Source organism: Prionailurus viverrinus, chromosome B2, assembly GCF_022837055.1.
Source record: "Prionailurus viverrinus isolate Anna chromosome B2, UM_Priviv_1.0, whole genome shotgun sequence".
Taxonomy (NCBI): Eukaryota; Metazoa; Chordata; class Mammalia; order Carnivora; family Felidae; genus Prionailurus; species Prionailurus viverrinus.
The window spans coordinates 57584646-57610282 of NC_062565.1; the positions used below are offsets into that span (position 1 = coordinate 57584646).

The window sequence follows — 25637 nt, forward strand, 5'->3', positions numbered from 1 at the left end:
GGGCTCTAACTCATGGACCAGACCCGTGAGATCATGACCTGAGCTGAAGTAGGACGCTTAACCGACTGAGCCACTCAAGCGCCCCTAAAGATGCACTTCTTTAGGTAAAGGAAATGTGTCAGGTAGAGCAGAAGTACAAAAAAGGCTGCATTCTTGGAAATGTCAATTCTGAGAAACATCTCAAATGCAGTCTTAGATGTAATTGTAGCTTGTTGCCTTAGGAGGTTTGTGTATGATGATGGGATCTCAAGGCATCACTACCTTCCAAGTTATTTTCCAGCATACACGCAAACCTGTGGAGATCTTTGTTGATTTTTCCCTCCTCCCCTTCCTCTCTCCATCTCCTTTCTTCCTCTTCTCCCTTCCTTCCTCTTTCTCTTTCTCTTTCTCTTTCTCTTTCTCTTTCTCTTTCTCTTTCTCTTTCTTTCTTTCTTTCTTTTTTTTCTTTCTTTCTCTTTCTTTCTTTCTTTCTTTCCTTCTTTCCCTCCCTCTTTTTTTCTCCTTCCTTCCTTCCTTCCTCCCTTCCTTCCTTCCTTCTTGCCGCATTCTCTTTCCCTTCCCATTCCGCATCTCCTTTTGTAAAGGTAATTCTCCCTACCTCACCTCCATACATTTCCCTTCCCCATTTGTCACTTAAATAGAGAAATCGTCTTTTGTCCCTTTAACTTCCTTTAGTTGATTGTCCTCCTTTTCTGTCTTTTACCATTACACTTCTTAAAAATAAAAGAGAGACTGCAGTTGTCATTCTTTATTCATGCACTTTTTAACCTTTGTCATCTGGTCCTCTGTTTCTGTGTGTCAAATTAGTGGATTTTCCTCCTTCCTTTGTTTTCTCTTGTAGCATTAACCTTCCTGATCCCTACTTCATTGAAATTTTCCTTACCCTTTTTTGTGTGATGTTTTATTACCTTGATGCTTCTTTGCCTGCTCTTTTTAATGTCATCAGTATATCCAAAAAGTGAAGTCACTACTTCACTTCCAAATTTGTTCTTTCCAACTTCTGTCTTCTGGTTAGTGAAAACCTTTTCTCACTTATCAACATTTAAATTTTCCTGGCCTCTTCTTTTCCCTAATTCTTTTGCTCAACCAATATTTCTGGAGTACATCTTGCATACCAGGTCATTATTCTATGTTCTGGAGTTTCAGCATTGAACGAGAGAGAGAGAGAGAGTTCTGACTTGTAGACTTACATTCTAGTGGAGAAGACAGTTATTAAACAGATATTAATCAGGTAGTGTGAAACATGTTTTAAAGGATAAAGTACACTAAGGGTCTTTAGGCAGTGATGAGAGTGTTGGGTAAGATTGTTAGGAAAAGTTTCTCTGAGAAGGTGATATTTGAGTAAAACTCGAAAGAAGCAAGAGAGGGAGCCATATGGATATCTGGGAGAATAGCATCCTAGCCAGAGGGAATAACAAGTAACAGAACCCTGAGATCTTATACTTTCCTGTATTAGGAAAGGTTTGTGTGACTGGAGTGGGGTGAGTTATAGAGCGATAGGTGAAAAGTCAGAGAAGTTGGCTGGGGAAGATCTTAGGATCCTGTGGGCCCTGGTTAGGATTTGGGGCATAAATCTAAGTGTGGTGGTGTGGTGGCAAGAGTTTGGTGGGTCTTGAAGAGAAGAATGGTAACAAGATAAGACTTCATATTTTAGAAGGATCACCGTGATGACTGTGTGGGGAGTAAACTGTATGTGTATGTGTGTGGGGGGGTGGTGTGTGGCAGTAGAAGGACCTGGGACACTATTACAGTATGGTCTTGATGAGAAATGATGGTAATTTGGAGTAGAATGTTAGTTGTGGAGATGGTAAATGGTCAGATGAGTTTTATAGATAGAATTAGCAGGATATGCTGATCACCTGGATGTGGTATATGAGGAGAGAAGAGCTAAGGATAGTTCAGGAGTTTGGGGTTTGAACAACTGGGTGAATGGAGGTTCCATTACCAGAAATACCTTAGGAGGGGCAGTTTTATTTAGGGGAGGGGGGGAATGGGTGGAAGCAGTGTTTATTTTCAGTATGTTAAGCTTGAGGTATCTGTTAGACAACCTCGTGTGGAGATGTCAAATTATCCTCTTCCAGAGGTTAAATGTGAACTTGGGGCTGGAGAAAATAATTTTGGGAGTCATACAAATGTAGATGGTACTAGATGAGAGCACTTGGGGAGGTTTGAATGTAGATAAAGATGAGAGGTGGGAGGATTGACTCTTAAGTCCTCCAGCACGTAGACATCTGCAAGAAGAAGAGGCTCTGTCAAAGGATATTAAGAAGTGGCTAGTGAGATGGGAAGAAGTGTGATGTTCACAAGTGAAGTGAGGGGAAAGGGATTCAGGAAGGGGAGATGGGTGAGCTGGGTCAGAAGCTACTAGCAGATGGAGCAAGAGAAAACGTAATAATTGACTTTTGGATTGGGCTTGCTAAATCCCATTGATTCTGCATTGCAATATAGCTCTAAAATTCAGAACATAACTTTTCGCTCCCTGCCAATAAACACTGTTAATCGGGCTTTATTTACTTTTCTCTTGGACTATTTTTATCTTTTGAACTTTTTCTTTCTCTCCTGATTACAATACGGAATACATGCTGATTGTAGAAAAGGTTGGAAAACAAAGAGATAGCGTGACAATGATGTAAAAAACCTAAATTCCTTATCTACCTTACCACTAGACCTGATCACTGGTAATACTCCAGTGCTTCCCCCCCCACCTGTCCATTTCTGTCTATGCATATTTGTAATGCATAAATTGTATACATGCTTTTATATAAAATTGGGATGAAATGTCTTACATTTTGTTTTTTTAAATGAATGTTAAAACATTTTTGAGAATGTGTGTGAATTTGTGGCAACATAAGTATTTCATCATGATGGAATAGCCTTCTAAACTGAACTCCCTACCCGTTTCTCCCCTAATTATATCTTAAATGAGTCCTGATGAATTTTCCTAAAGTATATTCTTTAAGGTTTTAGTGCATAGGAATAGTGATTAAAGCATAGACTATTTTTGAGAGTGATAACATGCATATAGCAGGAAATGTGGAAAACAGGAAATAAATATATTTTATAGAATAACCATTATTATGATTTTCATCTTTTTGCTAATCTTTTTTTGTTTGAATGTACATGCACATGCATTTCGTTTTTTTTTTACTAACAAAGATCACACTGTTTTCTAGCCAGCTTTTTTTCATAATTTATTCTTTTTATAATTTATTGATCAAAGTATATAAGCAGTTTCATTGTTCTGTTTGTTGTCAAAGTGCTCTTCAAAAAGATTGTACCATTTGAAAGTATATTTATAAAGAATTTTGTTCTCTTTAAATTTTAGGATAGACCACTATCTTGTTGAGCTCTTTTAATTGAAGTTCTTCTTGGATACAAAGATGAGGACTAGATAACTTCTTGAGGTTCCTTCTAACCCCTAGGATGAAGATAATAACTAACATTTGTGTAGTGCTCTAAAGTTTACAAAGTGAGTTCTCATACATCATCTCACTTGATCCTCACAACAGCCCTGTGAGGTAGGTAGGACAGGTATTGTTATTCTCATTTTAGAGATAAAGAAACTGATAGAGAGGTTAAGTGACTTGGTCAAGTTTTATTTAAGTGTTTTAGTTGGGATTTGAATCCAGGCCTTCTGATCTAAATAATCACATTCTTTTTACAAGATATCATTCAGCTGCACATTTAGAATTGCTGTATGTCAGCCAGTTAAGTGAAGTAAATTTGTTATTATAATTCAGAATATACAGTGTTTATATTTTCTTCAGTGTCCTCCAGTCCTTTTCCATATCTCCCCCTTCCCATTAAATGAAATGCTCTCTCTTTTGACTAGAAGGTAATTTAATTATATAGCTATATTAAACCCCTACAATTTTACCTGGCATTTGAGAGAGGGGAAAGTTATATTATATTTTTCATTTCTCTGTGTATATTTTTTCGCTACCTCTCAAAGGTATACCTATATTACTTTCACACATCCAGCATAAAGTCTTGAATAGAATTACACTTAGAACTAGAATCTTTTGCATCTAGCATGAACTCAGAATCACAAGCTTTTCAGAGCATTAAACTTTTGTACTACTTTAACCAAAATTGGGATAATTGAGTTTTCAGGTATAGGTGCTTATGATAGTCACAGAGGTACAGTGAATATTAAGTGAGAGTGACGGCACAGGCCAAATCAAGAACAATTGTAGCTATTCTACACTAGTTACCTCATAAGGTAAAAGTTTGTAAAATTGAATTGGGAGCTTGATAGTGGCAATATCACACAATAGGAATAGAACTAAGTTTTCATGACCCTATAGGGTAGTATTGCATTAAACTGTCTCACAGTGTTTTCTGTACTGCCTTTATATACTTAAGGTCCTCGATATTTTTAAAATTAATTTTCTTGTTTTTATTTTTTTTTTCTAGTTGTTGGTCTTGACGATATTATGGACGAAGGTGTTGTTAAAGAAAGTGGCAATGATACCATTGATGAAGAAGAACTGATTTTACCTAACAGGAATTTGAGGGACAAAGTAGAAGAAAATTCAGTGAGGTCACCAAGAAAATCACCTCGTTTAATGGCACAAGGTAATCCTTCCAGAGAGGTTCTAGCTAGAAAATCAAAGGTATAGAGACAGATGTGATAGGTCATGACCTTGCTAAGCAGAGATATATTTTCATGGTGCTTGCTAATCTCAGCATTTTGATAATAATCAATTTTGAGATTATATCAATTTGTTGGTATAGTTTTTTAAATTTTCATTGAAATTATATATTTACAAAATTTATTTAATTTTAGTTTAGTTTAATTTAACTTTAATTTAATTTAATTTTAGTTTATTTTAGTTTAGTTTATTCATTTTTGAGAGACAGAAACACAGTACGAGTGGGGGAGGGGCAGAGAGAGAGAGACACACACAGATTCCAAAGTGGGCTCTAGGCTCTGAGCTGTCAGCACAGAGTCCAGCACAGGGCTCGACACGGAGCTCAAATTCACAAACCGTGAGCTCATGACCTGAGCTGAAGTTGGATGCTTAACTGACTGAGCTACCCAGGCACCCCTATATTTACAAAATTTAAAGGGTTCACTAATTCTGTAAGTTTCTAATACTTCTTTTTCCCCAGAGGACATAATTAATTCTTTCAGCTGGTATTATTAATTTTTTGGTATTTAGTTTCATGTCTCTAAGTAACATATTACTACTTTTTGATTATTCTGATATAAGTATTTTTATTGACTTCCCACTCTGGATGATGAATTTAGTGTTTTTTTCCTCTTGTTCTCATCACACAAAAGTACATTCTCTAATTTTGTTACGTCACTAGTAATTATGTTATTGTGACTCTGTATGCTGTTAGAGATGATCAATTTTGATAAACTGAGGTTACTTTTCCTATACAACTTTTGTCTTTCTGACTTAATAGTTGTTTTTGTTCATTTGCTTTATAGTTTTGTATATTTGTACATAGCTTTCTTTGTACATATCAGTAATACCTCAACTACTCTGCTGGTGTCTAAATCTTTCCTAAAAATACTTGTGCATATCAGATGTTCTGTCATTTTCATTTTATTGAAGAAACTGGAGCTTTCTGATCTGCTCCCATGTGCACTGTATAAGCCTGATGCATAGCTATTATCCAGGGATCTCCCTTTTCTATTCTTCTGAGGATTCTGTTTGGTGTTATAGTTCTTATTTCCTCCTTTTTTGGCTTACCTACTTCATTTTGGTGATACTTTTTCCAGTAGTTTTGTGTGGAAAAAGAACATGGAGACATTATTTTAAAACTGTATGTCTGCAAATATATTTAATCTGGTCTTCTATTGGAATTACAGTCTAGTTGAATGTAGGATTCAAGGTTGAACATAGTTTTCCTTCAAAAATTTGAAAGTTTTCCTCTATTTTCTTCTAATTTCAGTGCTGTTGAGAAGTTTATTCTGATTCCTTTTAAGGAATTCTTGATTTCTTTTAAGTAGAGTGTTACCTACTTTCTTCTGGAAGTTTGTGGAGTCTTTCTCTTCAGCTCTAGTGTTTTGATATTTCTGATAATGTGTCTTAGGGTAAGTGTATTTTATATATTGAACTCTGGGTACTCCACATTTCCTTTTAGTCTGAAAAGGACTGTTATTCAATTCTGGGAAAACTTTTTGTATTATTCATTGGTAATCCCTCTATTTTCTTAGTTCTTGCTTTCTTGAACTCCTTATTATTCAAGTGTTAGAAAGGACTGATCCTTCCATTTTCTTGATCTTGCCTACTTTCTATCTCTTTACCTTTTTCCTCTCCTTGGTGAAATTTTCACATGTTTATGCTCCAACTTTTCCGTCAAATTTTACATTTCTAATTTTTGAATGTTCTTTTTTTTGTTTCGGGATAGTCCTTTTCATAGCATTGTGGTCTTGTTTTATGGATGCAGTATCTTCTGTCTTTTCTAAGGCACTTGTGCTTTAAAAAGTGTTTTAAAAGGTGTTTTTGGTCTCCTTTCATAGTTATAGTTTTTTTTTTTCTCCATGTTGTCTTTTTTTTTTCTTTCTCTCCATCTTTCATGTTAGGGACTTTTCTAAAATGTCTGATCCAGGGGCGCCTGGGTGGCGCAGTCGGTTAAGCGTCCGACTTCAGCCAGGTCACGATCTCGCGGTCTGTGAGTTCGAGCCCCGCGTCAGGCTCTGGGCTGATGGCTCAGAGCCTGGAGCCTGTTTCCGATTCTGTGTCTCCCTCTCTCTCTGCCCCTCCCCCGTTCATGCTCTGTCTCTCTCTGTCCCCAAAATAAAAATAAACGTTGAAAAAAAAATTAAAAAAAAAAAATAAAATGTCTGATCCTTGATTGCTTGCTCATGTTGAAGAGTAGGGAACTAAAACTGTGTGAAATGAAAAGGTTAACACTCAAGAGAGTGTGGGTTGGGTTTTGTCTACTGTGAGCTTCACTGTGTGGTTATCTGGCTATGCTTTTTATTTTTATTATTATTATTTTTTTATTTTGAGGAACCCCTGTTGTCAGAATTGAGGTTATTTATTCCTTTAGGCTCAATTAGATTGTGTAATGGGAGTCCTTCAAGGAAGCTGACAGGGTGTCTCAGGTATATAACTTCACTTAATATCATACATTTCAGTGTACTTTCCTGCCACTTTTATCTGTGCCTGATGTTCCTTAGTCTAGAAACCCTGTTTTATACTCTTCCAGAGAGCAAGCCTCCAAATCTTGGATTAGGACCAGGAAAGGGCAGTTGCCTGGCAGATGGAGTCAGGGAGAGGGAGCTAGTGGTCTGACTGCTTCTCAAACAGCTTTTAACTCCTCTTCATTTTAACTACCTGTTTTCATCCTCATTTTAGAATCATCTGGGGTCACCAGTTCCTAACCCTTTTGAGGTATTAATGCTATTGGTTCTTGCCCACGTTGCCATCTTAGGGTTTATCTCCTTTGGGTCACTTCTTGATCATCTCTTGTTTGGCTTCCAAAATTCAGGTTTTCTCCTGTTCTGCCATTCATTTTAGATTCATGCCTTTTGTATACTTTTAGTGTGGTGTTTTGAGAAGTGGATTAAGTTAGATGCATGTTATTTACTTTTATCATCTTTTCCTCAATATCTATTTTTAATCAGTTTTTAAAATCAATTATTTGGTAATACTTGTAACTTAGAGTAATGAAAAGAATAGGATGAACAGTATGGACAGGTAATGATAATGTTTGGCCTATACAGCCAGGATTCCAACCAAGGCAGTTTATATTTAGAGGAGAAAAAAACAACTTGATCTTTGGCTCAATAAATCAGTTACTATTGGAAAACTTTTTTTTTTTTTTTTTAATGTTTAAGAGAGAGTGAGAGTGAGCAGGGGAGGGGCAGAGAGAGTGGGAGACCCAGAATCTGAAGCAGGCTTGAAGCTCTGAACTGTCAGCACAGCCCTACGTGGTGCTTGAACTCACAAACCACAAGATTATGACCTGAGTCGAAGTTGGATGCATAACTGACTGAACCACCCAGGTGCCCCTGAAAAACGTTTTTTTAATCTTAATTACCTTTATGGTTGAATATGCTATTTATTTGTGACAACGTAGGTAATGGGTGTTAAAAGTTCCTTTACTTTATTTCAAGGCAGATGAATAAAGTAGAAGTGTAAACTATTACAAGCTGTCTTCAAAGCTTAAAATACATAAAATACATAAAAATCTCATCCAGATATTGATAATGAACCATTAAGTTCTTAGTTATTTAAAAATGTTATATATCTGAGCATGTGGTGAACATTTAATAATCCACACAATAATCCACAAAATTTTAAAAAATTGTTGGGTGCTTACCTAATGAAGAAATACTGTGCTGAGTCCTGGGGGAATTAGAAAGGGTCTCTAAGATTGGGACAACCAGATAGTTTTTTGTTCAAACTAGGACACTTTTGAGAATAAAAGAATGTACTATTAATAATCACATCAAGACTGTAGGCATCACCAAGGACTGTTAAAGACAAGTGAAGACACCTGATACCTTCTTTAAAAGTTTAGTGGTAGGGGTACCTGGGTGGCTGTCGGTTAAGTGCCTGACTTCGGCTCAGGTCATAATCTCATGGTTCGTGAGTTCAAACCCGCATTGGGCCCTCTGCTATCAATTCAGAGCCTGCTTCAGATCCTTTGACTCCCTCTCTCTCTATCCCTTCCCCACTCGTGTTCTCTCTCTCTCTCAAAAATAAATATTAAAGAAAAAAAGTAAAAGTGGTATATGACAAGTAAGCAGTGTTTAAGTATTGGTGCATAGTGGTGTTTTGCATTGAAGAGTAGGAAGGAGTCTTTTTATTTTTGGTAATTGATAGTATTTAATTTTCATGGTGTTTATTTGGAGGTATTGGATATGCATAGGCTTGGAAATAGTTTATTTTCTGTTTCATTTTGTGGTGGTTTTTCTGATTAGTGAATCTACTTTAGTTCTCTTTCTTTCTGTTTTCCTTGCACTCCATATGTTTTCCTTTTCTTTTTTTTTTTTTTAACATTTATATATTTTTGAGACAGAGAGAGACAGAGCATGAACGGGGGAGGGGCAGAGAGAGAGGGAGACACAGAATTGGAAACAGGCTCCAGGCGCTGAGCCATCAGCCCAGAGCCCGACGCGGGGCTCGAACTCGCCAACCGCGAGATCGTGACCTGGCTGAAGTCGGACGCTTAACCGACTGCGCCACCCAGGCGCCCCTATGTTTTCCTTTTCTTGGAGGTGTGTCCAGATAGGGAAAAGAGGAAAAACTCATATAGTGGATTCTTTGTTAGGAATATTGTTAAAGGTGGGAAGCTTTGTTCAATTATTTTCATACTTTCCCCATTTTCTTTTATGGTATATTTTTCTGGCTTAAACTTCTTTAGTTGTAATTTCTCTTTATCTGTGGTACTATAGCATATACTTCATTTCTTAGGAATAGCTTATATGCTAAAATGGTGATATAAGTGAAGCACATTCATAAAGGAGTTTGAGTTGTGAGACTGTGTTTTGAAACTCACACAGATCCTGTTTGTTATAGGTGGTTTAGTTCTTATTATATTGGCACCTGAATTTGTTTGGTATTCTTTATTTAAAGATACTTAATGTTTAAAACTGTATGACAGTCTTGCTTTATGATGGGCATTAATGCAAAGGAAACTCATTTATTTTGCCCCCCGCTTATTTATTATAGAAAAGAAACTTGATGAAAACATTCTTGTCTTACAGTAAAGTATAATATCAGTCTGAATTTTCTAGAAGTTTTTTCTCCTGTCAGAATTTATAGAACTTTGATAAATGTAAAATTTAACATGGAGATATATACATTCATATATATTCATATATATATTCATATATATTCATATATATTCATATATATTCATATATATATATATAATCATCATCATCATGAGTAACTTTCAGTACATTTTAACTGAAATGAGCAAATTTATAGCTCAGAATAAAGAAGTGATGTATTCTAAATTGTATTGAAATAAAAACACATGGCAAAATAGCTAAGTTATTTTTATTTGTTTTTTTCCCTTGTGATAGAACAAGTAAGAAGTTTGCGACAAAGCACTATTGCCAAGCGTTCAAATGCAGCACCTTTAAATAGCACAAAAAAGGCATCTGGGAAGACTGTATCTGCCCCCAAAGCAGGGGTGAAACATCCAGAAAGGTGTCAGATTAAAGAAGTTTCTGTATCACCAAAACCTGAATACCATAAAGAGAGCAGAAGGAGCAGCCGACATATTGGACAAATTGACGTGGTACCAGAAGTATCAGTGTCTTCAAGTCATTCTTCAGTGTCGTCTTGTCTTGAAATGAAGGATGAAGCTGGATTAGATTCTAAGCAGAAGTGTGATAATCAGGGAGAAGCAAATGTGCCATCTCATGAATTAAATTGTTCACTCCTTTCAGAGACTTGTGTTAGTATTGAAGAGAAGAATGAAGCTCTGATGGACTGTAAAGTCAAAACTGTTAGTAGCCCACTGTTTAAGTTTTCAGATAAAGAAGAACAGGATGATTCTATTTCAGTTAAGATGGATGGCACTGTTGTTGAAGAAGGGAGGGAAAAAGGAAAAGTTGAACAAGAATCAAATGAGACCGTAAAATTATCTCGTGAAGATAACCAAATTATTGAGGAGCCTGCATCTTCTTCCTCTCCTTCTGATGCTGCTGCTTGTACAAATCCAAATAAAACAGAAAAGAACCTTACAGGTTTGTCTGGTTCTGTGGATGAAGTAAATGAATGTAATATGGAATTGAAGAATACCCTGGAAGTTGCTGATAAAGCGAAGAACTCCTTTCAAAGAAATGAAATAGAATCTTTGGGTTATTGTAATGACACAGAGTCTAATGATAAGCAGTTGGAGAGTACAGAATTTAATAAATCAAACTTAGAGATGGTTGATGCTAATGCTTTTGAGCCAGAAAGTAATATTTTAGAAAATGCTATTTGTGATGCACCTGACCAAAATTCAGAACAGTTGAATGTTGTTGAAAGTATTAAAATGGAGTCTCATGAAATAGCAAACCTTCAGGATGACAGAAGCAGTCAGTCAAGTAGTGTTTCTTGCTTAGAGTCAAAAAACATAAAATCCAAACAAACAAAACCTGTAATTCATTCTAAGCAAAACATGACCACAGATACTCTGAAAAAAATTGTTGCAGCAAAGCATGAACTAATGCATAACAAAACTAAGGTTAATGTCAAAAGCGTGAAACGAAATGTTGATGAACCAGAAACTCAGCAAAATTTTCATAGGCCAGTCAAAGTGAGAAAAAAACAAGTTGATAAGGATTCAAAAATTCAGAGTTGCAATTCTGGGGTTAAATCTGTGAAAAATCAAGCTCATTCTATATTGAAAAAAACATCACAGGATCAAAATTTAGTGCAGGTTTCCAAACCCTTAACTCATTCTCTGAGTGATAAACCTCATGGTCACCCTGGTGGCTCTAAAGAACCCCATCATCCTGCACAAACTGGACATTTATTACATTCCAGCCAGAAACAATGCCATAAGCCCCAGCAGCTGGCTGCAGGGATGAAAACCAATAGCCATGTGAAGGAAGAGCTTGAACATGCAGGTGGTGTAGAGCATTTTAAGGAGGAAGATAAACTGAAACTAAAAAAACCTGAGAAGAACCTACAACCCCGCCAGAGAAGAAGCAGCAAAAGTTTTTCTTTGGATGAGCCACCATTGTTCATTCCAGACAACATAGCTACTATAAAAAAAGAAGGTTCAGACCATAGCTCTTCATTTGAAAGCAAATATATGTGGACTCCCAGCAAGCAGTGTGGGTTTTGCAAAAAACCACATGGCAACAGGTGTGTGTGTGTATGTGTGTGTGATATGTGCATTAAAGAGAAATTGCTTTTTAGGGTAGGGTTATGTGAGAACTTTTTTATAGAAAGAAATTATTTAATATACAAAGACTTTTGCAGAAACAAAAAACCCCTCATCAATCCTGGATAAATAATAGATGGAGCTACTGAATTTATAAATATGTCATCCTAGAACATTAAAAAAAAAAAAAAAAGCGTAGCCTGACCAACTGCTGGTATATACAGAAATGTTTTGTCATTGTAATCAGTTAGAGTGTGTGATTTAGTTGTTGCATCTGAAAGAGAAAAAAACTTTCTGATCAAAAAATTGTTAACACTGCTTTGGGTCTGTAAGTTTTATTTTATTTGGCTTGAGAAGAACTAGTAATAAAATGTAAAGGTCATAATGGAAATTCTATTTTTCTTTTGAAGATATAAAAAAAAGCACACCATCACTTCATAACTATCAAACTTGACCTTGGAATGAAGTTTGATAGCTAAAACAACTGTTAAAATTACTTGGGTAGATTGTGTATGTAACATGGAACAGAGTGAAAACCTGTATTTCTCTTTTGAATGTTTTAGTGATTTGAAGGATTTCTCATGAATTCCGATCTTTTAAGAAGTGATTTTAGGATTCAGTGTTTTATAGCTTTTTGACACTACCAGACCCCCTCCCCCGCCATGTATTTTTTATTTGCTAGTGTTTTAAGAAAAGGAAAACAGGAGATGAAGTGGAGTTTGCAGCTGCAAGATTGTCCTGTTCGTGTTGAGATTGCTGTTGGAACTTCTATCAACACTGACATGATAAAAGAACATTATAACTTGCACTTTGTAATATTATCCTCACTCATTCATGAAAGTAAATATTAGGATGAGTTTTCCCAGCACTATCAGGTTACATTAAAATGAAGTTTTTTAGGTAGGGACAATTTAGTAAAGTATGTTGTGTAATTATTTTGGTGTGGGAGGTGGTGGTTGGGCAGAGCGGGTGGGAGTTGTTGGAGCTATTCTGTAAAAAACTTAAGTTTTATGTCGAACTGTTATGTCAAAGACATAACAAACTTTCATGCCTTTATTTGTGATTCAGTCCATGTCCTATTTTTAGTGTCGGTGGTTATTCTTTATAACCACATATTCCAGTTTTTAAAAATTGTGTCTTTGGATATTGTGCTACATTTGTCCTCACATATGTGTTGGTAGTTTTTTTTTTTTTTAATTAAATTAAATTTAATAGAAAACACCTTATTCAGATATTCTAAAGTGGGCCTGCTAAATTTTCAGAATTAAGGGCTGGGTGGTGCTTTTAAGTGTTCTTTTAGGCCAGCACTTTTTTCTCTGCCAGAATCTTTTAAAAATCATTACATGCTGACATGTGGTCTGAGTAATGCAAGAGGAGCCTTAGCTTGAAGGAGTTTCTAAAATGAAACTTGAGCCTAGAGTTACAAGCAGTGTTAAGTGTGTTACAGTGTAGCTTTGTTGCAGATAAGCTACTCTTCTGATGGTTTGGCCCTCAGGAGTTTGCCAAGGCTTTTTAATGATGGCTCACTTTACCAACATCAACAGTTATTTTCCTAAAATCAACATTAAGTGTTAATGTTAAATCCTACTGTTTTTTTGTTTTTAACCTAATGCCACCTTCTGTATCTCTTCTATAAAACCTAGAGTTTCTTTGCCTCAGTGTGGAAAATGACTGAGAATAATACATATATAGGGGTTTTGAGTTTACTTTATGTAGTTAACATGCATAATATATAATGACATTGGAAACAATGGGGAAGCAACATTTCACATTACATTTTGTGAATAAAGAAGCAAGCCTAAGTAATTGTTTTTTCTTCACATATTAACTAGCCTTCACTACTTTTTTTGATGCATTATGCTTGTATACATTTTTACTCAAAAAATGTACCTGTCATACAGCATGTAATTTTCCTATTTTAATCCATGTATTAATAAGATTATGAATTTATTAGGAAGGGCATATCTGGAAATAATTTTTGTCCATTTCATGCAGTAGCCATATGGGAAGCTATTTGTTAATATGACATTTTCTTGCACTTGTGACAGCTTTGCTTCTAAGGACTGTTTTATAACTCTTAAGCATTTTACATGTATTACAACTAAAGTTAGCTTCCTGTGTGTGCTTCCAGTTGGAAATTATATTTTTAAGTATGGATTTGTACATGACATCACCAAATGTAATAAATATTTAACCATAGGCAACACTATACATATCCTAAAGACAGTAGGTATTGACTTAACAATTTACATATCAAACTGTTGTTTTTGCTTTCGTTCATTTTCCTCATCAGCCTTACAAAAGCATATTCATTATTTTAAAAACCGGACTACTTAATATTCCCTTTAAAAAAATCATCTTTGCACTTGTGTTTACATAAGCCAGTTGGCATTTTGGAAGGAAGAAGTGTTAGTCTTTTCATAGTATCTATCCTGTAGTTTCTAGTTTTTTCCTACGTCTCCAGGTGTTTGTATCTTTAGTTTGTATTGCATTTTCTTGCCCAGCAATAGATGATTAATACATTGGATGAAATTAAAAAACAAAAATCTCCATAGCATGATGGCTTTATACTCAAATTGTTTTTCTGAGAAGGAAATTTTCTTCCAGAATAAGATTGTTTTTCTCAAGATTTTAAGAGATCGACAGATAAGTATTTTCATCTGCAGATAAGGTTGTTAGTGACAAAAACTGATTTAATATTTATGTGGAATAGAATCATTTTAGAAAAGAGTGAGTACGTATACATTTATAGTAATATGGTCTAGATTGTCACTTAAATACTTAATCAGAACTGAAGACCCATCTTGTAACAGCTCCGTTGTTGATAATTGTAACATGAATATGCTGAGAACAGTTCTCATTGTTGCTTTCCTCTGATTTACTTTAAAGAAACTTTAAAGTTTTCTAAGAATATATTTTGGCTTATGCCAAAAAGGTTAGAATTTTAAATTGGTTTTTATCTTACACTAAGTCTAGTTTAGCTTTTTACTTTTAAACTTTGTGTATAAATATTTAACAATAGGAGATACAACAAATATTTCTGAACTCATCCATTTAACTGATGCATGCCTACTTGGTTTACTTAATCCAGAGGTAAACTCCATACAACATTTGTTTGTTTATTTATTTATTTTTAATGAAATATTTAACATCCAGGTTATATAGTCTTTTCTGTAAGTGATTTTGTCTATTAATAATCAGAAATTCAAGGCTAGAACAGAAAATGGGTAGTAATTCTGTTAGCTATGTGATTCATACTCTCTCCCCTATCCCTCACATTTTTAAATCATGAGGAATAATACAAAAAGGGAAGAAAGTAATACTGTCTTTTTGTGATAGACCTTTTCTCCCAATACAAATTTTCCCCAATATAAATACCCATAAAATTTGTAGTACTCCTCTAAGTGTCAGACCTAAAAATGATCCAGATTTACATTTTTGTAAAATCAGTTTTACTTTCAAGTGAATTAATTTATTTTTTCCCTAGAACATGTGGAAATTATTTTTATCAATGACTTTTTAGAATTTTATTTTTTTATATAAAATCCTAAACTATTAAGATGATCTGTAGATGGCGCTAGAGATTTGCTTTTCAGAGCCTCACATTTGAGGAGACCTTTCCAAAACAGACTTGAGATGAGGCGTAATGAAATATAATTAGTTAATAAGTTTTGTAACCATAAAATAAGTTCCCTGATGAAATAAAAATTTGAAATTTAAAATCCATGCTTTATAATATTTAAGAGTTGAATTTGGGGTAAAAGCATAGTCCTGGTCATAGTGTGTAGGTTTTTTAAGTAGTCTCATTGAAACTTAGTCTAGACTTGCTAATGTTGCTCTGATAGTGGAACTAAAGGGAAATGACTACTAGCTTTCCTTCGCTATTTCACAGACATTCATATTACCTGCTTTCAAGAAATAGTTCTTATGACTTTGAAACCTGAAATAGAAAAGCTATGCACTTGCATTTTTCAAACTTATTTATTCTGTTGGCTGGAAGGTCTGTATCATTGAAACATGGACCCATCTAAAATCTCCCCAAGCCTAGACAGACATACCATTTCTATCTTGCAAACAAATAACACATTGTTTGAAAGTTTTGTTGTTGGCTTATGAATCCAAAACATTGTGTTTTGTTTTATTTTAACATAAAACAGAAGGTTTTCTTGTTTTTGTTTTTTCCCTTGTCATTTTGGGGAGATAATGACTTATTTGATAAAGATAGCACAGACATTACCAGTTAGGGTAAAGAATGGTGAATCATAGACAGGAAGAAGTCAGGTTTCCTTAATGGACAGCAGTAGTCTGATACACAATAGAAAGGGATACAAAGAAGAGAAAAATGTGCTGCATTTGAGGAATGAATATTTGCTGTGACTCTTTTCAAGACCTCTTGTAAGGATCAAATGTTGTTTTTATAGTTTCAACCTTCAAACAGAACCTCTGGTATGTTTTGAGAGTTGGCCGTACCACCCATTGAATTACCTTAAAACATCTTCCTGTTGGTCCACAGGTTTTTAAAATGGGTTTGACATTGTTGGTGCCACTGTTACCAAAATCAGCAGAAAGTCTTTAATTCATTAAAGAATAGACCTAAATCTCTTTGTCGTAAGCTTTCAAACATATCATGAATTACCAACTTGAAGAAGAAAGGAAAATGTTAAACATGATTAAGTGAGCTCTCTAGTTTTCCTGACAGTGGGGTAAAAAGTATTTTAGAAAGATAATTTCTCTCTCAAATTGCTGTTTGTACATCTGATTTACCATTTCATTCAGAAGTAATTCCAGATATTTCTAAGTTAGAAAAATAAGCTTTTTAGAGTCCTTAATCTTGTATCCATCCATAGGCTTTTTCGTTGGTTAGTGAAGTTAGATAAAAATCAGTAAAGGCAAACTTGTAAGTCGATTGGAAACTTTAAAAAATTCAGCCTGAATATTAATATCTTCATGTTAAGAACAATGATCTTTATTTGGAAAAACAAGTGTAGTAAGGAAGTCCACACTCAAAAGTACATACAAGATTCTTCAGCTTAATATAATCACTGCTATACCATGAAACCAGAATATTTTGACCTCAAAGTATAGTTACATAGTTAAGGTGGTTAATAAACAGTGTAAGAGTCTCCATTATGTTAGTTTTTGAGTTTTATATTTGTTGCTATCTCTTTTTGTCATTTCAGTATGAGTCATTGGATGAATGATTCTTGAGTTTTATATATATCAGGTGTGTGGAGTAAATGTAATTGTAACTTTGATGGATTGTGTGTGATCACACTATCACAGATCTTCCCACCCTTCTCAGTGGAGAAACGTTACTCTATGCTTTGTTATTCTGTGTAGTATTCTTTGTATTTTCTCATTCATACAAGTGGGGATGTATTTGACTTCTTAAAAGTTCCATTTTCATAGAATATTCTTTGAAAACTTGCTCCATGTTGAACTGACAGAGTGAAAAACAATGTCAGAAAATGATTAAATATTTAACTTAGGCATTTTTGACATTGGGTTTTTAAAAAATGTATTAAATCAAAGTTTTTTCCTTTCCCCCAGGTTTATGGTTGGCTGTGGGAGATGTGATGACTGGTTTCATGGTGATTGTGTTGGTTTAAGTCTTTGCCAAGCACAACAAATGGGAGAGGAAGACAAAGAATACGTGTGTGTGAAATGTTGTGCTGAAGAAGATAAAAAGACTGAAATAGTAGATGCAGATATTTTGGAAAACCAGGCTAAAGTTGAAGTCCATAGTGAAGATAGGACAATGGAATATGAAAAGCTTGGGTTATCAAAGCACACACCAACAAATGAAAAAACCAAATATATAGAAGATACAGTGAAGCACAAGGTCAAAATTTTAAAGCGGGTAAGGTGCTCATTAATGCATTCTTTTTATTTAAGAACTTTGTATGGACTGACAATTGGAAATTTCTTTGGGGTCTCCTGGATGGCTCAGTTCGTTGAGCATCTGATTCTTGATTTTGGCTGAGGTCATGATTCCAGGATCTTGGGATCAAACCCCACATTGGGCTCCATGCGGAGTATGGAGCCTGGATGGGATTCTTCCTCCATCTCCCCACTGTCCCTTTTCCCTGCCCTCTCACTCTCTCGCACGTGCTCGTTCTCTCAAATAAATTTCTCTTTGGGTTTCATTGTTCTAAGAGTACCTTTTCAAATTTATTTTTCCATAAAAATGAATGGAATTTTATTTAAAATATTTTGGCAGTCTTGATGAAACCAGGTGGTGAAATCTTCAAAACACATAGATTTTATTTCTAACAGCGTCTTATGCAGTTTCTAGTCTCTAGTTTGGTACTTGGATTTTCTGTGGTAGGATGTGTATGTGATCTTGTGGCATTAAGTGGTAATAAGCTCTACAGTGTACTTGATATCAAGCTTTTTAAAAAAAGTTTTCCAGCTCATAAGTATCTATCTACTAATTCTTAAACTATATTTGACATTGTCTTCAGGTAGAAGAGTTATTTTGTCTCTGTAAGGAAAAGTAAACTTAATTCTTTTGACATTGTCCCAGTGTTTGCTTGGAACCTTCACTTAATAATTTCTTAGAGTTGTCAGTTTTCCCTAATCTTATATTTTTAACTGATTTCTGAAAGTATTTCCTAAATAGAAATTTCAAGATATTTAATCTATTACAGGAGAAATGTATAAAAGATTCAGTGCTATATCTGATTAAATTTTTATGTTTTATTGTCTGCCTTTTTGTTACCTATGAATTTTCTATTATAGAAATTTGTTGTTTTATAATGCTAGCGAAGAGTACAGTGGCAACATATATATGTGGATAGTCAACTATAATAATCCAAAAGACAGTGAACATGAATTGGAGAGTTAAGAAGGAAGTTTGGAAATCTTTTAGTTCAGCCATTTAGATTGAAGAATATAAGCACGTTTTCTCCAAAGTCCTCTCCATTATTTACAAACTCAGTTTTTTGAGACATTCTTTATATAACAACACTGGATTAAGTTGCAGTTTGCCAGTGCTTGTAGCACCCAGCAATTTCTGTCTGACCAGACTTTTTGAGAATCAGATTATGTCCTTCTGGCATTTGCTATTGCTTTCTCTGTTGATTTGATGAGCGCCAAAGTCACTGATGGTATAGAATTGAGAACTCCATTGAGAATAGTTTATAGCACATCTTTGGAAAACTTCTGTTAATCATTAACTATTAATCATCACTTCTTGGATATAATATTTTGACCATTTAGAAATATAGCTCATTGATTTGTCATTTAGCTAAGTTATCTCTATCCTGTCTAAAAAGACATAAAACATTGTAAATGTTTTGAGAGACCACTCTGTCCACTCTCTGTGTCAGAAAAGAAGTTGAGGTTAGTCTGATTTTGTAAATACATGTGCCCTTCAAGTTATTACTGCTTCCTTTTCTTTTTACTGTTGAACTCTGTTGAACTTTGTTTGGACTTGTCTGATTTTAGTTTCTGGAATCTGCTTTTTAAGTATCACTTCTTATCCCTAGATTTTATGTTGAACCATGTGTTGAGTTCCTATTGTGTGCCAAGTGTGGTACCAGACTTGGGTGTATAGCACTGATTAAGATATGTTCCTGGTCTCAAGTAATTCTAGTTGGAAAGATAGAAAATGAGTAAATAAAAAATGAGAGGATTCCTAGTCTAGAGAAAATTAGTGTTTTTTTGTATGTACTCTAATTAAAACCTATGATTATATATGCCTATACACAGGGTTCTTCTCCCTGTCTTTCAAACACTACCATGATGTGATTAATTACTTTAAAGGGTCTTAGAGTTCTAGTTCTCTAGTAGTTCTTTGTGGGCTATAATCAGGATGAGAATAGCAGGTATCCTGATGGTTTGTTCTACTTTGTGGGAGCTAAAATTGCTAGTAGATACAATGAGAAAAAATTGAACACTTGCTGTAGATGGATGTGATTTCATTTGTTTTAGAAAGTGAAGAACATAGATACCTATTTCTCCACAATCTCTCCCTCCTTTTTCCATATCCACAGCTAACTAAGAGAACTCTTATTATCTTGTATCTAATTTTCTTGCTAATATCACTACCTGGAAAATGATATCCATGTTTTTTGTGTTCCTTTATAGGCTATTATGTGTTCTGCAGAAAATAGGTGCTTGACAAATGGATTTTGAATGAAAGGGCAAATCTCCTTTTTGCTACTAATTGGGAGTTATTTGTGTACATCTTTAAAAATAACCTTTTAAGTATTGGGCTAAAGAATATAATGTTTGCTGGGGTGCCTGGGTGACTTAGTCAGTTAAGCGTCTGACTTCCATTCAGGACATGATCTCATGGTCCATGGTTTTGAGCCCTGTATCAGGCTCTGTGTTGATGGTGTGGAGCCTGCTGGTTTTCTCTCTTTTCTCTTTCTGCCCCTCCCCCATTCACACTTTCTCTCTTTCTCAAGAATAAATAAACTTAAAAAAAAAAAAAGAATATAATATTTGCTATCTTAATGGATTATAATACTAATTAGGTTTAATTTTTTTTTTTTATCTATATACTCTTGAGCCTTGCTTTAGTAATTTTCATTCTAATGAATTAAATACTTTTTCCCCCCCTAGGAATCTGGTGAAGGCAAAAACTCATCAGACTGTAGAGATAGTGAAATAAAAAAATGGCAGCTAGCTCCTCTTCGAAAGATGGGACAACCGGTTTTACCTCGGAGATCCTCAGAAGAAAAAAGTGAAAAAATACCAAAAGAACCTTCAACTGTTATTTGTACAGGAGAAAAAGGTTCCAAACAAGGTAGTAAGATTAATAAAAATTATTATACACTAATAAAGCTATATTTATTTTATATGCTATCAGTTAGTATATTTAGGGAAATTTAACCATTTTAATATTTTAATGACAACAAAAATATGTGATTTACCTTTCTTGAAATTAAAAACTATTGCTCTAAATTCTGGGAAGTACAAATGAATTTAATAAGACCCCACCCTCATGGCTCTTAAATACGAATAGTAGAAGACAGATAATAAGTAGACAAATGGTGTGCTCTATCACGGCATTTAGGCACTATGAAGAAAAAATATAGTATTGGGGTAAAGAATTTTGATTTTGAAAAAAATCAAATGAGGTTGAAGTTGGTGAAGGAGGTATTGTTGGATTGTGAAGAGAGGAGAAAAAGTATAAAATAATGTTTGGGGAAGTGGGAAAACAAGTTTACCAGGAAAACTTAATAGGATTAGTGCAGCAGATTGAGTTATCTACTTCAGATTTGTGGTTATGAATTTATAGGGAGATCCGTTAGCATCAGTGTTTTTTCTCCAGTTGCCTTCAACTGCTTGTAGGCTGTTTGGGTGAAGGTTAAGGCTGGTTTTCACCAGGTTGTGGTTTTGCAAATACAGATGTTTAAAGCAGAGAGGATAAAGGTGTTTTGAATGCAAGGGTGTGGTAATAATGTTGGACTGTTTAATTAAAGTTGGTTATGTGGGAAAATGAGGACACAAATGGTAAAAAATGATAGATTTAAGTTGGGGTATCTTGGCTCAGTAGAAGAGCATGCGACTCTTGATCTTGGGGTTGTGAATTTAAGCTCCATGTGTAAAGATTACTTAAAAAATAAAATCTAAAAAAAAAAAAGAACTGTTGGAATGAAGAGATTCTAGAATAAATAAGTCGGTATGTTAGAAGGTCAGAGTAGTGAGATGTTTCACATTGAGACTTTGGAGATGTTACATGAATTAGTAATGTTGGAATGAAAAATCATTTGAAAAGCTTAACATGTCAAATTAACAATATCAAGCACAATTGTTTTAAAACCAGAGATGATTCATCAATTTTGTGGTACTGGAAAATTCATTAAATTATCTGCTCACCTAATAAATTCAGATCATATTTTCTAAATAGTTTTAAAAATTTTTGTTTTTGAAGATTTTATTTTTAAGTAGTCTCTACACCCAACGTGGGGCTCCAACTCACAACCCCAAGATCAACAGTCTCACGTTCCACTGACTGAGCCAGCCTGGAGCCCCTCTAAATAGTTTTTTAAAAGTTAATATTATATTATGTGAAAAGAAACTAGCTCTAAAAACCATTATCTAAAATGGGAAAAGGTGGGGGTGCTTGGCTGGCTCAGTCAGAATAGTGTGTGACTCTTGATCTCAAGGTTGTGAGTTTGAGCCCCACATGGGGTATAGAGATTACTTAAATTAAAAAAATAAAATGGGTAAAGGGCATATGCACTTCATAGGGCCACTTTTTAGTCACTTAATTTGTAATTAAAATTCATTTAAATTAGAATTTTTTTGGTGAGGTATAATTAGCATATAACATTAGTTTCCAGCATATGACAATAATTTGATATTTGTATGTATTGCAGAATGGTCACGATAAATCTAGTTAACATGTCACCATATGTAGAATAGAATTTTAATGTCAGGAATATTTCAATATGGGTTCTGATGTTATTTCTATTTTTTAAAAAATGTTTATTTTGAGAGAGAGTGCACACGTACATGTGCACAAGCGGGGGAGGGGCAGAAAAAGGGAGAGAGAGAATCCTAGGCAGGCTATGTGCTTTCAGAGCAGAGCCTGTTGTGGGGCTCAGTCTCACCAACGATGAGGTCATGACCTGAACCAAGTTAAGGGTCAGATGCTTAACCGATTGAGCCACCCAGGTACCCCCTGATCTTATTTCTAAATAGTGATTTTTTTTTTTTTTTTTTTTTTTAATTTTTTTTTCAACGTTTATTTATTTTTGGAACAGAGAGAGACAGAGCATGAACGGGGGAGGGGCAGAGAGCGAGGGAGACACAGAATCGGAAACAGGCTCCAGGCTCTGAGCCATCAGCCCAGAGCCCGACGCGGGGCTCGAACTCACGGACCGCGAGATCGTGACCTGGCTGAAGTCGGACGCTTAACCGACTGCGCCACCCAGGCGCCCCAATAGTGATTTTTTAATCAGTCAATTTTGTTTAGAAGCTTAACAGTATGCACTAAAAAGAAAGATATCTTTTTAAAAACAGTTTAATGAATTTTGGTATTTGTTTAAATTAGGGGCTCATGAGAAGCAAGAGATAAGAAAGAAGAAAATTGAAAAGGGAGTGCCTAATGTGCATCCTCCTGCTACTTCTACTTCCAAGCCTTCTGCAGATCAGATCAGACAAAGCGTCAGACATTCTCTTAAAGACATTCTTATGAAAAGGTAACACACGTTATTATTGTAGAGGATTGAATCACATATGCTTACTATATGCTTATTATTGTATTTGAAGAATAATTGAATTATTCTAATTTTAAGACTTACAGAGTCCAATTTGAAGGTGCCAGAGGAAAAAGCAGCAAAAGTTGCCACAAAAATTGAAAAAGAGCTTTTCTCTTTTTTTCGGGACACAGATGCTAAATATAAGAACAAATACAGAAGTTTGATGTTCAATCTGAAAGATCCTAAAAACAATGTAAGTATGTTTTGTTCATGTCTATACCTGTTTAAGCTTCCAGCTTTCCTGAATATATTGGAATTTAAGATTATAATACAACAGATCTATAATTTATTTCTTAAAGTGAGAATGTGTCATTTTATTTTATTTATTACTTTTTATTTAAAAAATATTTTTTTTAACATTTTTTTTATGTTTTGAGAGCGAGAGAGAGCATGAGCTCTGAGCTGAAGTCCAACACTTAACTGCCACCCTGGCACCTTGAGACTGTGTCATTGTTTTAAAAAATTTTTTTCAGTATTTATTTTTGAGAGAGAGAGACAGAGTATGAGTTGGGGAGGGGCAGAGAGAGAAGGAGACACAGAATCTGAAGCAGGCTCCAGGCTCCGAGCTGTCAGTACAGAGCCCGACACGGGACTCAAACTCATGAACTGTGAAATCATGACCTGAGCTGAAGTTGGACACTTAACTGAGCCACCCAGGTGCCCTGAGACTGTGTCGTTTTAATAGTCTTTGGCTACTGCACTGAATTATGAATTCTGAATAGTGGTAACTAGTGTTCTATAATGAGTCTATTAAAATGTAAACTGCTAAGTCTGTCTTAACCTGATTTATGTGAATTTTCTTTCCATTATGTCCCTTATTTAATCCAATTTATTAAAAATTTACTCAAATGTATTTTTTAAAAACTCTGGTAAGCCAAAATTCATAACAAATACTGTAGTGGTACTTTTGTTTGTTTGTTTGTTTGTTTGTTTTTGAGGGTAGGGGAAGGGGCAGGATGAGAGGGAGAGAGAATCCCAAGCAGTCTCTGAGCGGTCAGCTGAACTCAGGAATTGTGAGATCATGACCTGAGCTGACACCAGGAGTTGGATGCTTAACTTATTGAGCCACCCAGGCGCCCCACTATAATGGTACTTCTGATTTGAATCTAAAAGCAGAGCAGCAGTACCTAAAAAAAAAAAAAAAAATTATGTAAAAAATACTATTTTAAAACGTTTCGTTGGGACACCTGGGTGCCTCAGTCAGCTGAGCGTCTGACTTCAGCTCGGATCATGATTTCACAGTTCACAAGTTCCAACTCTGTGTTGGGCTCTGTGCTGACAGCTCAGAGCCTGGAGCCTGCTTCAGATTCTGCGTCTCCTTCTCTCTCCGCCCCTCCCCACTCGTACTCTGTCTCTATCTCTCAAAAATAAACATTAAAAAAAAACATTTTGTTAATTTAAATAAGACTTTAATTCTAAATATCTTTTAGCAGTGAGGCAAATATTAATCGAACTGTTAATCATTTTCTGGCATTTCTTGTTTGAGACTTAGGGGAAATCTAAAAGCTATGTATATGAATGCAAACTCCTTACGTATTTGCTTAAGTTTTATAAGATTTTCATTTAAGTGATAACAGTTTGTCAATTTGTATAATGATAGTTGCAATAGTATGTGATATGAGGTATTTTCTTAAAGTATATACTAACAGCTACTTAAGAGAAATCTACATTGTATAATCTGCCATCATAGTCCAGGGGATCAGATACTTCTTGAATTATATAGTCTGGAAGCTTTTCTTCAGTAAGTAAACATTTATTTCCATTAGGTTTCTTTCTTGCAGTTGGTTCTTTGCTCTGGAGTCCCTCCCAAGCCTGTTAAAATTTAAACTATGAAATCTTAAAAATATGAAAGACCTCACATTCAATAAAATTCTTTTATGTGGTACCTTGCTATTTACTACAGGTTGGCTATTATGACAGAGTGTATCACTGGGAATACTCTGAGACAGAATCTTCTTTTGGGGGAGGGTGGGAGTAGGGGAACAGTTTTAATACAATTTTTGGATAGATGTTGTAATGGTTCTACTGTACCTGTTTCTTCACTATGTGTTGATATTTTTACATTTATTTTTTAAATGTTTGTTTATTTATTTTGAGAGAGAGAGAGAGGGAGTATGAGTGGGGAGGGTCAGAAAGAGAAAGGGAGAGAGAGAATCCCAAGCAAGCTCTGCATTGTTAACGCAGTTTGTGATCCCACGAACCAAGAAATCATGACCTGAGCCGAAATCAAGAGTCAGATGTTTAACCAGCTGAGCTACGCAGGTGCCCCTGTGTTGATTTTTTATATGAAAGGTGTGTTTGTTACCTTAGATGAAAAGTTCCTAGAATATAAGGTTGTCAGTAAATCTCTTTGTAGTAGATGATTTATAAATAGACATTTGTAAATCCGGTTTAAATATTGCATCTTTATTTATTACAAATTTTTATACAGCAGTTCCAGTTTCTTTTAAAAATGTTTTCTCCCCTTTTTATTCCCATTTTTAAATATTTCCAGATATTATTTAAAAAAGTACTGAAAGGAGAAGTAACCCCTGATCATCTTATAAGAATGAGTCCAGAAGAACTAGCTTCTAAAGAGTTAGCTGCTTGGAGACGGAGAGAAAACAGACATGTAAGATT

The 25637-nt window shown here is 34.9% G+C and overlaps 1 protein-coding gene across 6 annotated transcripts in view; it reads left to right on the forward strand.

The window, feature by feature from the left end:
• Positions 1 to 25637, forward strand: part of PHF3 (PHD finger protein 3) — an 83353-nt gene that overhangs the window by 42784 nt on the left and 14932 nt on the right. For 5 of the 6 annotated variants that reach the window (XM_047858388.1, XM_047858384.1, XM_047858382.1 and 2 more), the window contains 7 exons: positions 4417 to 4578; positions 10001 to 11780; positions 17350 to 17659; positions 20371 to 20554; positions 22811 to 22958; positions 23055 to 23211; positions 25513 to 25629. In XM_047858388.1, coding sequence (XP_047714344.1) covers positions 4437 to 4578; positions 10001 to 11780; positions 17350 to 17659; positions 20371 to 20554; positions 22811 to 22958; positions 23055 to 23211; positions 25513 to 25629 — 2838 coding nt within the window. In that variant the 5' untranslated portion in view covers positions 4417 to 4436. Of the gene's footprint in view, positions 1 to 3325; positions 3519 to 4416; positions 4579 to 10000; positions 11781 to 17349; positions 17660 to 20370; positions 20555 to 22810; positions 22959 to 23054; positions 23212 to 25512; positions 25630 to 25637 lie in introns of all 6 variants that reach the window. The other variant, XM_047858386.1, reaches the window with a different exon arrangement.